This window comes from Sus scrofa, chromosome 6 (assembly GCF_000003025.6).
Source record: "Sus scrofa isolate TJ Tabasco breed Duroc chromosome 6, Sscrofa11.1, whole genome shotgun sequence".
In the NCBI taxonomy this organism is placed as follows: Eukaryota; Metazoa; Chordata; class Mammalia; order Artiodactyla; family Suidae; genus Sus; species Sus scrofa.
The window spans coordinates 60281378-60296192 of NC_010448.4; the positions used below are offsets into that span (position 1 = coordinate 60281378).

Below are 14815 nucleotides of genomic sequence, written 5' to 3' on the forward strand. Positions count from 1 at the left end.
ACAGAATTCCCACTGTGGCACAACAGGATTGGTGGCATCTCTGGAGCACAGGGCTGGTTTGATCCCCAGCCCAGCACAGTGGGCTAAGGATCTGGCATTGCTGCAGCTGGAATAGGTCACAACTGCTGCTTGGATCTGACCCCTGGCCTGGGAACGTCATATGCTGCAGGGCGCTGAAAAGGAAAATTTTTAATTCTTTAAATTAAAATAAATATAACATGAACTTATCTACTCAACAGAAACAGACTTACAAACATAGAGAACATTCTGTGGTTACCAAGGGAGAGGGAAAGAGAGGGGAGTTTGGATTAGCAGATGCAAACTATTATATAGAGGATAAACAAGGTCCTACTGCACAGCACTGGGAACTATATTAAATATCCTATGATAAACAGTAATGAAAAAGAACAAGAATATATATAATTGAATCACTCTGCTACACACCAGAAATTAATGCAACATTGGGAGTCAACTCTACTGGGAATAAACCTACCTGCAGAGACAAACGACTTGTACTCTGAAAACTTTAAGATGCTAATGAAAGAAATCAAAGAAGACAAAAATAGATGGAAAAATATACCATGCTCTTGGATTGGCGGAATCAATATAGTCAAAATGACAATACTATCTAAGGCAAGCTACAGATTCAATGTACTCCCTGTCAAATTACCAATGACATTCTAGAACTAGAACAAAATATTTTAAGATCTGCATGGAAACACAAAAGACCCTGAATAGCCAAAACAATATTGAAAAGAAGAAAGGAAACCAGAGCAATCAGGCTCCCTGACTTCAGACTCAACTATAAAGCTACAGTCATCAAAACGGTATGGTACTTGCACAAAAAACAGAAATATAGATCAATGGAACTACAGAAAGCCCAGAAATAAACACAAATACCTATGGTCAATTAGTCTATGACAAAGGAGCAAGAACATACAGTGGAGGAAAGAAAGTCTCTTTGATAAATGGTGCTGGGAAAACTGGATAACCGTGTGTAATAGGAGGAAATTAGAACATTTTCTAACATCATACATAAAAATAAACTTAGCATGGATTAAACACCTAAATTTAAGGCCAGATACTATTAAAAAAAAACTAAAGAAAATATAGGAAGAATGCTCTTTGACAAATCATAGCAACGTCTTGTTTGATCCACCTCCTAGAACAAAGACAATAAAGACACAAATCAACCAATGGGACCTAATTAAACTCAAGAGCTTCAATAATTAAAAAAAATATAACATGTTCCCAATCTGCTAACTAGTCACCCAAGGTGAGTCATCAATGACATGGTGATTAAGGCAGATCTAAACCTTTAAGTACCTACCTTGACACTATTTTCTAAGTTAGTTCACAGACCTCTCCCTGCTCTCTCTACCCCACGTTTCATTTACAAATAGCAGGTAGATGTAGGTGTAGATGGAAGAGAATCAAGTATTTTAAGGACTCTGAGTTTCACTTACGTTTCATGGTGAAGGAGCTAACCCTAACCAACTGGATAAAAGATCACGGCCTTCAACTCACTGGAAGGTCCCACCGAGTCTTGTACGGCATGCAATAGACAAATTCAATTCAATACCTGATTTCTTGACCCCCCATTCTCTGTAACCTGTTGCAAATCATTTTCTCTCAGTCTCTCTTTTTAAATCAGTAAAGTAGGGCCTGTACCTAGAAGGCTTGATAAGGATTGAAAAACACTACAAAGCTATTTTTTATTTTGGGGTTTTTTTTTTGTTTGTTTTTAATGGCTGTACTCAGGGCACATGGAAGTTCCTGCAGCTTTGAATCCAAGCTGCAGATGCCAACCTATGCTGTAGCGGCAGCAATGCTGGATCCTTTAACCTGCTGCTCTAGGCTGTGGAATGAACCCATGCCTCTGTAGCAACCCAAGCTCCTGCAGTCAGATTCTTAACCCACAGGGCCTTGGCAGGAACCCCAGGAAACACGGCCAATGTGTTGTATAAGCTATGAAGTTCCAAGTAAAATAGCCAACTGTGCCCTAAGACCACTCCTGGTAGCTTTTCACGATGAAAAGTAGAATAAATGAGAATCCTGGGGAGTTCCTTTTGTGGCTCAGCAGGTTAAGGACCCACTACTGTCTCTGTGAGGACGTGTATTAGATCCATGGCTCCACTCTGTGGGTGAAGAATCCAGCACTTCCCCAAGCTGCGGCTTGAATCAGGTGTGGCTGTGGTGTAGGCCTGCAGCTGCAGCTCTGATTCAACCCCCAACCTAGGAACTTTCATATGCTGCAGGTGCAGCCATAAAAAGAATCTTGGTGTTGGGGCAAGGGAGAAAAAAAATTGCAATTCAATAAGCTCCAACTCTTCACATATATTTCATGCATGACATCAGCAACTTCCCCCTACACCCTGTGGGGGATCCATGCTCCTCAGGATTTTCAGGTGAGTGAAATAAATTTTAGATATAACACAGCCAGAGATCATTCCAAGGGAGAAGCAAAGGCCAACATTGGGTCTATGTGCCTATGCAGCATCATTCTAGATGTCCATGTGGCTTACCTCACCACAGTATCAGCATCATGGAATTATAAATTACATTTATATCTCTCCCACCTCTCAATCCATGAGCAGTGAAGCTTTAGGCCTCCTAAAGACATTTCATACCTTTTGCTTTATTCCATCTTCTTAACAGACTCCAGAATCAAATAACACTACACCAAGAACCAAAAAAAGCACTGAGGGCAAAGCCAGTGTAGGATCTTGGGCCAAATAGAGCATTAGACTAGGATTCCAGAGACTGGGTGCTTACTGTGCTGTCTGTGACAAACTATGCCAGAAATCCTGGAGGTCACGGCTCACAGGTCCCCATGAACACTAGCACCTGAGCAACATTTGGGTCAGGACCTCCTGGTGGCTGTAGTTTGAGGATGTTCCTTGGGAAAGCTGTGGCCTCTCACCACTGGATCACCACCACCATCTGTCTTCATGGTCATTAAAATCCCACTTATATGCAATTCTCAGCAAGGACCCCTTCTCCTGTAATTCCTCCAAGTCCTTTTTCACTAGGGAATACAAGTCTTCATTAAGCCTGCAAGAAGAGAGACACAAGGAGAAGAAATGGTGATAGCATGAGACAATAGAATAGGTACCCCAGAGGAAAGCTATCATCTGTGAACCCTCACATCACTCTTTCTGTACTTCCAGCTTCATGCAGAGACATTGGGAAGGTTACTCAAGGCAAAGGCACAACCACAAAGAACAAAGATGGGAAATCCCAGGGAGAGATGGCAAAACAGGTACAGGACAGGGTACCAAGGCCACTGCTGTCACTGTGCATAGATCTTATTCCTCTCACTTGCATTATTCATGAGTGCTTCTCCTCGAGAAGAGACTGCAGAGTGGGGACCCAGCGAGACGTCTCCTCTACAACCCGAGTCCCCCACACACACCACTGGTAACGGGAGACAAGTCCATCTGGGGTGGTCACCATCCTGAGACTCTTAAAATGCATGACTTAAAATTAGTACAGCTACTATGGAGAACCACATGGAGGTGCCTTAAAAAACTAAAAGCAGAGTTATCAGATGATCCAGCAGCCCCACTCCCAGGCCTCTATCCAGATAAAATTCTAATTCAAAAAGATATACACAGAGTTCCTGTTGTGTATCAGTGGTAATGAACCTGACTAGTATCCATGAGGATGTGGGTTTGATCCCTGGCCTCGCTCAGTGGGTTAAGGATCTGGCATTGCTGTGAGCTGTGGTGTAGACTGTAGACGAGTTTCTGATCCTGAGTAGCCATGGCTGTGGCGAAGGCTGGCAGCTGCAGTTCCAACTCAACCCCTAGCCCGAGAACTTCCATATGCTGCAGGCAAGACCCCCCACCCCCCAAAAAAAATAAAGCAGCAAGATAGGCATGCCTCAATGGTCATAGCAACACTATCTACAATAGCCAAGACATGGAAGCAACTCAATATCCATAGACAGATGAATGGATAAAAAAAGATGCGGTGTGTATACACACATACACACACATAATGGAGTATTACTCAGCCATAAAGAACAATGAAATGATGCCATCTGTAACAACACAGATGGACAAAGAGATTATCATACTAAGGGAAGTACAAAGACAGACATCATATGATGTCTACTATATGTGAAATCTAAAATATATATATCATTATGCATAATATACTTTACACACACACACACGCAGCCTTATATACAAAACACACTCAGACATAGAAAGCAAACTTATGGTTACCGAAGGGGAAAGGTTGGGGGAGGATAAATTATGAGATTGGAATTAACATATACATACAACTATATCTAAAACAAACAGTAAGATCCCACACTGTTTATCACTGTGCTAAACACCTGAAGCTAACTCAACATTTTAAATTACCTATATCTCATTTTTTAGAATGTATGGCTCAGATGTGAAGATGGTAATACAAAGTGTCCTACATACACAGATTTTGACCAATGCCCCAAAGCAGGCAACGTTCTTTAGTAACCAAGACAATTTTTCTGCTAAAATGTACCTAGGGTTTTTTTTTGTTTTTTTTTTTTTTTTGGCCACATCCATGGCAGGTGCAAGTTCCCAGGCAGGGATTGAACCTGAGCCCCAGCAGTAACCATGCCAGATCCTTAACTCACTGAGTCGCCAAGGAAGTTCTAAAATGTACCTAGCTTAATGTCCTTCTCAACAACAAGACAAAAAAAACCACTGCTTACCATTCTGATCTCATCTCCAGAATACTGAACAAGGTATCAAGGGCTCTGATTAAATGCTCCTCTTTCAAGCCCTCCAAGGGGTAACCTCAGGCCCTTTGCACATGCCACACCAACCTCCTCAGAACACACCACACCTCATCTCTCGTCTCTGTTCCTGATACACGGATTCCTCTCTTCCAGCCTCACTGGACCCCACGACCAGTGACACCAGGGCAGACATGCCTGCCTTTCCATCATCGTCACCCTCTTTTCTACACCACAACCCAGTTTCCTTTGTAGCACTGATGGCCACTAACACTGCTTTTCTGTGTCTCAGATTTGCCACCTCCCAGGCGTACACACCCATGATGACAAGATTCGGGACTGCTTGTTTCCCACTGTCTATGCATGGTGCTTAGCCCACAGGCAGCACTGAAAAGGAAGCTGTTGAGTGAAGCAGAGTAGGTACTAGAATGAGAAAAATGAAGGGATTCCCAAAATAGGCAAAGATCTATAGGATATCATCATCCAGGGTGGTAGCTGCTAGCCCATGTAGCTACTTGAGTTAAGGCAAATGCCATCAAGTTAAAGATGCAGTTCCTCTTTCTCCATTCCTCTGTCAATGGACATTTGGGTTGCTTCCACGTTTTGGCTATTGTATCTGGGGCTGCAGTGAACACTGGGGTGTATGGATCTTTTCCAATTATGGTAATTAGGAAGACAGGAATCACATATACACACTACTGTATAAAATAGGTGATTAACAAGAACCCACAGCATAGCACAGGGAAATGTACTCAATAGCTTGCAATAACCTATATGGGGAAAAAAAAAATGGATCTATGTATGTGTATGACGGATTCGCTTTGCTGTCCATCTGAAACTAACAACTCTGTAAGTCAACTACACTCCAATAAAACGTTGTTTAGTTTAGTTCCTCAATCACACTGGCCGCATTCCAAGGACTCCGTTATTGCTTGCGGCCAGCCACCATGCTGTTGGACAATGCCGATACGGATCGTCTCCTTGGTTGCTCTAAGTTCTGTTCACCAGCACCACCCTGGGAAATTGAATTCAGGTAACCCGGCTTCTGCTATAGAGCACGAGCCCACCCGTCCCCATGTCAACGTCTGTGGGGATTACCCGAGTTTCTGCAGTTGGCATGTTGATTTTTTCAAGGATGTCCACAGCCTGTTGACTCCATCAGGCCCCAGATCATTTCCTAAAAGGTTCAGATGAACCAAGCTTCTATTGTTTCTGAGCACAGAGCAGAGATGCTGGCAGCAATTATGAGTCAAATTGCATTTCTCCAACCTAAGAGTGGATGAGACACAAGCGTTAGATGGTCTTCCAAGAGAGAGAACTTAGAAATAAAAATGATGTATTTATTATTAGCCCATAGAATCGTAGCACTCTATCTTATATTCTGTGATAATACATATGGGTTAAAAAAAAAACCTGAAGAAGACTAGATGTATGTATATGTGTAACTGAATATCTATGTGGTACAGGAAAAAACTATCACCACATTGTATATCAGCTATACTTCAGTAAAACCTTAAAAGTGAAAAAAAGAACAGCAATCGAGGCTTAGGGGGATATGTACTACTGAAAGAGACTGGCTAACAGTAGACTTAACACATAGCAGACACTTTCCCAAGTACTGACACACCACTCCTTTAGTCTGCATACCAACCCTATAAAAAGGTAGATGGTACCTGAAACCCCGTTTGGCAGGTAAGGAGACGGAAAGTTAGCCTGCCTGGATATGCAAACATTTTAGTATCAAGGGGCTGTATTCATTTAAAAAGCCCTTGAAAGGACTGAAATAACATTACTACTTCTCCATTATACCTTTTCCATCTTATCTGTAAATTCCACAACATGAAAATCTGAATACAGGGTTGTCTAGATGCCAGGAACACAAAAGCGACAAGATGTATTACACAGCTGAACACAGTGGAAGCTTCCACCTAAGTCTACAAAGAAGTGTGACTATACATTTAGAATGGATCCATAATGAGCTCCTACTATGCAGTACGGGGAACTATATCTAATCTCTTGGGATAGAACATGATGCAGGATAGGATGAGAGAAAGAGTATGTGTGTGTGTGTGTGTGTGTTTAATACACATATGTGACTGGGTCACTATTCTGTTAGCACAAATTGACATAACGCTTTAAATCAAACTTTAATAAGTATTAAAGTTTTTCAAAAATTGTGGCCATAAAAAGGAATGAAATAATGCCATTTGCAGCAACATGGATGGAACTAGAGACTCATACTGAGTGAAATAAGTCACAAAGAGAAAGGCCGTATGATATCACTCATATCTGGTATCTCATATACAGCACAAATGAAACTTTCCACAGAAATGAAAATCACAGACTTGGAGAATAGACTTGTGGTTGCCTGGGGGGAGGGGGAGGGAGCTTGAGGTTAATGGATGCAAACTATTTCTCTTGGAATGGAGTAACAGTGAGATCCTGCTGTGTAGCACTGAGAACTATGTCTAGATACTTACAATGCAGCACAACAACGGGAGAAAAAATTACGTATACAAGTATGTGTAACTGGGTCCCCATGCTGTACAGTGGGAGAAAAAAAGTGTTGGGGGAAATAACAATAAAAAGTAAATTTTAAAAAAAAATTGTGGCCATATACACTAAATGAGATGCATCAAGAATACAGGGGATGGAGGGGAGAGAGGACAAGATGGAGGAGGAGTAGGGGGACACGCTCGCCCTCTCCCACAAACACAACAAAAAAAGCACATCTACAGAATAAATGACTCGCACAGAACAGCAACCAGTCGCGGGCAGAGGAACCTAAACTCAAATAATGGCTAGAAGTTCGTGACATTATTGGGCAGAACGGGAGAAAATAGGAGAGTGAGAGAAGGTGAATCCGAGCAGGTCGGGCGCTCCCGAAAGGGAACTGCGGAGGAGAAAGGGATCCCACACCCTGGAAAGTCACCTACCAGGGGAAAGATCAAACAAACCAGAGGAATCTCCAGATGCAGAGAAGAGTGTAGCAGTAAGTTGGAGTACAGAAAAGCCGATCAAGAACCCAACGGACCATCTGAACTACGGGCACAGTCACCAAAAATTGAGACGCCTGGGTGGGGGCTGGGCACCGAGACCTCGCCTCCGAAAGTTAGTCCCCGGGAAAGGGACAGGGGACGCCTGGGTGGGGACTGGGCACCTAGACCTCGGCTCCAGAGATTAGTCCCCGGGCTGGTGGGGCAGGGAGGAGCGGAAACTGCTTGGGAGGTCTAGAAACCATTTGACGGGGCAGAGACTGCCTGGGAGACTAGAAAACAAAGCTGTCGCAGAGGAAGGGAACAGTACTCTAGGGGCGGGGAAGTGGAAAGCCGCATCAGAGGGAACCTGGGACAAGAGCCTGGTCTGTGCCCATGCTGGGGAGGGGAGAGAAGAAGGGGTGGGTCCCCATAGAATACCCCCCACGCCACAGCAAGCTTACAGGCCTGCTAGCTAGCTGAAAGCTGTGCTTCCCAGTGCATCCCCTCTCCCCACCCCCGCCACGCCCTACGCTCTCACCGGACCTGGGGCTGCCTGCCATCCAGGAGGGCTGGCCTCAACAATTCCCTGAAGCCTACCACCACAGGGGCTGTCCCTGCACAGGCCTGCTTGCCCTCTGGAGGGGCTACACTTCCGCAGAGCAGCACCAAACACCACCAGCCCCCGAGAAAAGGCCTGCAGCCCAGAAAAGCTAGAACAAGCCTAGCCAAGCTTTGAATAGATCGGCCTAATTCTCGGACGGTTTTTCTGAATTGGGTAGCCCCGGGGAGGAGCCTCTTGGGTTTCCAATGGCCCTGCTACCTGCCCAACCCCACAGGGGATGCTGTAGTGGACCAACTGCATAGGACTGCCAGCTCCGGGCAGGACCCCCTGCAGCCCAGAAAAGCTGCAACAAGCTTGGCCGAGTTGGGAAAAGATCTCAGACGGATTTTCTGAGTTGGGCTGCCCTGGAGAGGAGCCTCTTGGGTCTCCAACGGCCCTGCTACCCGCCCAAGCCCCCAGGGGGTGCCCCACTCCCACGGAATATCTGCTCAGCACCACCAGCCCCCTGGAAGAGCCCCTGCAGCCCAGAAAAGCTGCAACGAGCTCGGCCAGACTGTGAAAAGAACCGCCTACATTCTCAGGCCGTCCTTCTGAGTTGGGCTGCCCTAGGGAAGAGCCTCTTAGGTTCTCAGTGACCCAGATAGCTGCTCCAGCCCACAGGGGGTGATGCACTCCTGAGGAACAGCTGCCCAACACCGCCAACCCCCTGCAAGAACCCCACAGCCTAAAAACACCACCAGAGCAAGCTCTGCATGGCCAAGTGAAATCTGCTACCATCATGGTGTGGACCTCCAAGTCCTGTCTGCCCTCAGGAAGTCCTCCTTTGCTTCAAAGAAACACTGTTAGCCCCATCAACACTCCAGAAAAGCCACACTGCCTCAAAAAAGATTGACCAACAATGCCAGCCCTCAGGAAACATTCCACGGCAGTGACAAGGCAAACACTGCCCGATAACGGAGAGTACAACTCCCTCAGGAGAAAGAAAACAACAAGCAAGATGAAGAAGCTGAGAAACCACCCCCAGTCAAACCAACAGGAGAACTCACCTAAAGCAGTCAACAATGAAACAGATCTCTGCAGTCAGACAGACCTGGAGTTCAAAAGAGAAATAGTGAAAATACTGAAGGAATTAAGAGAAGATATGGACAGTAATGCAGATACCCTCAGAAAGGAACTAGAAAATATAAGGAGGAGCCAAGAAAAACTAGAACATTCATTTGCAGAGATGCAAACTGAACTAGGGGCAGTAAAAACCAGAATGAATAATGCAGAAGAACGAATCCGTGATATGGAAGATAGAATAATGGGAATCACTCAATCCGGTCAACAGACAGAAAACCGAATCAAAAAACTGGAAAGCAATATAAGAGACCTATGGGATAATATAAAGCGGGCCAATCTACGCATAATAGGAATTCCAGAAGGAGTAGAAAAAGATAAGGGGATGGAAAATATATTTGAAGAAATTATCGCTGCAAACTTCCCAAATCTAAAGGATACTGGGTTCAAGATACAAGAAGCACAGAGGGCCCCAAACAAACTGAACCCAAACAGACCCACACCAAGACACATCATAATAAAAATGGCAAAAGTTAGTGATAAAGAGAGGATCCTAAAGGCAGCAAGAGAAAAACAGAATGTTTCCTGCAAGGGAACCCCCATAAGAATATCAGCTGATTTCTCTACAGAAACACTACAGGCCAGGAGGGAATGGCAAGAGATATTTAAAGTGCTCAAAGGAAAAAATATGCAACCTAGAATACTCTATCCAGCAAGAATATCATTTAAAATAGAAGGGGAAATAAAAATTTTTCCCAACAAACAAAAACTTAAAGAATACAGCAACACAAAACCCAGGTTAAAGGAAATATTGAAAGGGCTTCTCTAAACCAAAAAGAAAGGAAGGAAAGGGAAGAAAAAAGAAAAGAAAAAAAAGAAGAAGAAGAGGAAGAACTAGGACTGAGGAAACTGCAATCAGAGAGCAGTCACTCAAATAAGCCAGCATACAGATTTAATTATGAACATGCTTCAAACAAAATAAAATTTAAAAGAAAAAAATAAAAAAGAGTCATCAAAACCATAAAATGTGGGCAAGGGATGTTAGGAAGTAAATAACCCTTTTTGTTTGTATGTATGTCTCTCTTCTTAATTTTAATATAGTAATGAAGTGTTTGAACTTACAGGACCATCAGGCTAAAACACACAATTATGGGAAGGGGTTAGCATTCTTAAAAAACAAGGCAACCACAAGCCAAAACCAAATATTGCATTTGCAAAAAATGAAAAAAAAAATACACTCAAGCAGATAATAACAGGAGACCATCCAACCAAAAAAAAAAAAAAAAGAAGAATGGAGAAACATAGAAAGGTTCAAATGGCAATAAATAATCATCTATCAATTATCACCTTAAATGTCAATGGACTGAATGCCCCAATCAAAAGACACAGAGTGGCTGAGTGGATAAAAAGGCAAAAACCTTCAATATGCTGCCTACAAGAAACTCACCTTAGGACAAAAGATACATATAGATTGAAAGTGAAAGGGTGGGGAAAAATATTTCACGCCAATAGACATGACAGAAAAGCAGGAGTCGCAACGCTCATATCAGACAAAATAGACTTTAAAACAAAAGACATAAAGAAAGACAAAGGAGGACACTACTTAATGATTAAGGGATCCATCCAAGGAGAGGATGTTACTATCATCAACATATATGCCCCAAATATAGGAGCACCCAGATACACACAACAAACATTAACAGACATAAAGGGAGATATTGATGAGAATACAATCATAGTAGGAGACCTAAATACCCCCCTCACATCAATGGACAGATCCTCTAGACAGAAAACCAATAAAGCAACAGAGATCCGAAAGGAAACAATAGAAAAGTTAGACTTAATTGATATCTTCAGGACACTACATCCAAAAAAATCAGAATACACAGTCTTCTCAAATGCTCATGGAACATTCTCAAGAATCGACCACATATTGGGACACAAAGTGAATCTCAACAAATTCAGAAGCATAGAAATTATCTCAAGTATCTTCTCTGACCACAATGCCATGAAATTAGAAATCAACCATGGGAAAAGAAATGACAAAAACCTACTCGATGGAGACTAAACAACATGCTACTAAAAAACCAATGGATCAATGAGGAAATCAAGAAGGAAATTAAAAACTACCTTGAAACAAACGATAATGAAGACACAACCTCTCAAAATCTATGGGATGCTGCAAAAGCAGTGCTCAGAGGGAAATTTATAGCAATACAGGCCTTTCTCAAAAAAAGAGAAAAGATCCCAAATTGACAACTTAACCCTCCACCTAAACAAATTAGAAAAAGAACAAAAAAGACCTAAAGTCAGCAGAAGGAAGGAAATTATAAAGATCAAAGAAGAAATCAATAAAATAGAGACTCAAAAAACAATAGAGAAAATTAATAAAACCAAGAGCTGGTTCTTTGAAAAGGTGAACAAAATTGACAAACCCCTGGCCAGACTCACTAAAAAGAGGAGAGAAAGAACCCAAATAACCAAAAGTATAAATGAAAAAGGAGAAATCACAACAGATACAGCAGAAATACAAAAAACCATAAGAGAATACTATGAACAACTGTATGGCAACAAGTTTGACAATCTGGAAGAAATGGACAATTTTCTAGAATCTTACAGCTTGCCAAATCTGAATCAAGCAGAAACAGACCAACTGAACAGACCCATCACTAGAAATGAAATTGAAGAGGTCATAAAATCACTCCCTACAAATAAAAGTCCAGGACCAGATGGCTTCACAGGCGAATTTTATCAAACATATAAAGAGGAATTGGTGCCCATCCTCCTTAAACTCTTTCAAAAGGTTGAAGAAGAAGGAATACTCCCAAAGACATTCTATGAGGCCACCATCACCCTCATTCCAAAACCAGACAGAGATACCACCAAAAAAGAAAACTATCGTCCAATATCATTGATGAATATAGATGCAAAAATGCTCAACAAAATCTTAGCCAACCGAATCCAACAACATACCAAAAAAATTATACACCATGACCAGGTTGGGTTCATCCCAGGTTCACAAGGATGGTTCAACATATGCAAATCAATCGGCATCATACACCACATTAACAAAAAAAAAGTCAAAAATCATATGATCATCTCAATAGACGCAGAAAAAGCATTTGACAAAGTCCAACATCCATTCATGATCAAGACCCTCGCCAAAGTGGGTATAGAGGGAACATTCCTGAATATAATCAAAGCCATTTATGATAAACCCACAGCAAATATAATCCTCAATGGGGAAAAACTGAAAGCCTTCTCACTCAAATCTGGAACAAGACAGGGATGCCCACTCTCACCACTGCTCTTCAACATAGTTTTGGAAGTCCTAGCCACAGCAATTAGACAAACAAAAGAAATAAAAGGCATCCATATAGGAAGAGAAGAGATCAAACTGTCACTGTATGCAGATGACATGATACTATACCTAGAAAACCCTAAGGACTCAACCCCAAAACTACTTGAACTGATTAATAAATTCAGCAAAGTAGCAGGATATAAGATTAACATTCAGAAGTCAGTTGCATTTCTGTATACCAGCAATGAAACCTTAGAAAAGGAATACAAGGAGTTCCCATCGTGGCTCAGTAGTTAGCGAATCCAACTAGGAACCATGAGGTTGCGGGTTCGGTCCCTGCCCTTGCTCAGTGGGTTAAGGATCCGGCATTGCCATGAGCTGTGGTGTGGGTCGCAGACACAGCTCGGATCTGGTGTTGCTGTGGCTCTGGCGTAGGCCAGTGGCTACAGCTCTGATTCAACCCCTAGCCTGGGAATCGCCATATGCCACGGGAGCAGCCCAAGAAATGGCAAAAAGATCAAAAAAAAAAAAAAGGAATACAAAAATATGATACCTTTTAAAATTGCACCTCACAAAATCAAATACCTCGGAATACACCTGACCAAGGAGGTAAAGGACCTATATGCCGAGAACTATAAAACTTTAATCAAAGAAATCAAAGAAGATGTAAAGAAATGGAAAGATATTCCATGTTCCTGGACTGGGAAAATCAATATTATAAAAATGGCCATACTACCCAAAGCAATCTACAGATTCAATGCAATCCCTATCAAATTACCCATGACATTTTTCACAGAACTAGAACAAACAATCCAAACATTTATATGGAACCACAAAAGACCCAGAATCGCCAAAGCAATCCTGAGAAACAAAAACCAAGCAGGAGGCATAACTCTCCCAGACTTCAAGAAATACTACAAAGCCACAGTCATCAAAACAGTGTGGTACTGGTATCAAAACAGACAGACAGACCAATGGAACAGAATAGAGAATCCGGAAATAAACCCTGACACCTATGGTCAATTCATCTTTGACAAGGGAGGCAAGAACATCAAATGGGAAAAGGAAAGTCTATTCAGCAAGCATTGCTGGGAAACCTAGACAGCTGCATGCAAAGCAATGAAACTAGAACATACCCTCACACCATGCACAAAAATAAACTCCAAATGGCTCAAAGACTTAAATATACGACAGGACACCATCAAACTCCTAGAAGAAAACATAGGCAAAACACTCTCTGACATCAACATCATGAACATTTTCTCAGGTCAGTCTCCCAAAGCAATAGAAATTAGAGCAAAAATAAACCCATGGGACCTCATCAAACTGAAAAGCTTTTGCACAGCAAAGGAAACCCAAAAGAAAACAAAAAGACAACTTACAGAATGGGAGAAAACTGTTTCAAATGATGCAACTGACAAGGGCTTAATCTCTAGAATATATAAGCAACTTATACAACCCAACAGCAAAAAAAACCCAATCAATCAATGGAAAAATGGGCAAAAGACCTGAATAGACATTTCTCCAAAGAAGATATACAGATGGCCAACAAACACATGAAAAAATGCTCAACATCCCTGATTATAAGAGAAATGCAAATCAAAACTACCACGAGATACCACCTCACACCAGTCAGAATGGCCATCGTTAATAAATCCACAAATAACAAGTGCTGGAGGGGCTGTGGAGAAAAGGGAACCCTCCTGCACTGCTGGTGGGAATGTAAACTGGTACAGCCACTATGGAGAACAGTTTGGAGATACCTTAGAAATCTATACATAGAACTTCCATATGACCCTGCAATCCCACTCTTGGGCATCTATCCGGACAAAACTCCACTTAAAAGAGACACGTGCTCCTGCATGTTCATTGCAGCACTATTCACAATAGCCAGGACATGGAAACAACCCAAATGTCCATCAACAGATGATTGGATTCGGAAGATGTGGTATATATACACAATGGAATACTACTCAGCCATAAAAAAGAATGACATAATGCCATTTGCAGCAACATGGATGGATCTAGAGAATCTCATACTGAGTGAAATGAGCCAGAAAGACAAAGACAAATACCATATGATATCACTTATAACTGGAATCTAATATCCAGCACAAATGAACATCTCCTCAGAAAAGAAAATCATGGACTTGGAGAAGAGACTTGTGGCTGCCTGATGGAAGGGG

General features: G+C 42.3%; 1 protein-coding gene across 2 annotated transcripts in view; it reads right to left on the reverse strand.

Moving 5' to 3' along the window:
• Positions 2621–14815, reverse strand: part of NLRP13 (NLR family pyrin domain containing 13) — a 62872-nt gene continuing 50677 nt past the window's right edge. For both annotated transcript variants that reach the window (XM_021095072.1, XM_013998823.2), the window contains 2 exons: positions 5828–5998; positions 2621–3054 (listed from right to left, as the gene is read on the reverse strand). In XM_021095072.1, coding sequence (XP_020950731.1) covers positions 2931–3054; positions 5828–5998 — 295 coding nt within the window. In that variant the 3' untranslated portion in view covers positions 2621–2930. The remainder of the gene's footprint in view (positions 3055–5827; positions 5999–14815) is intronic.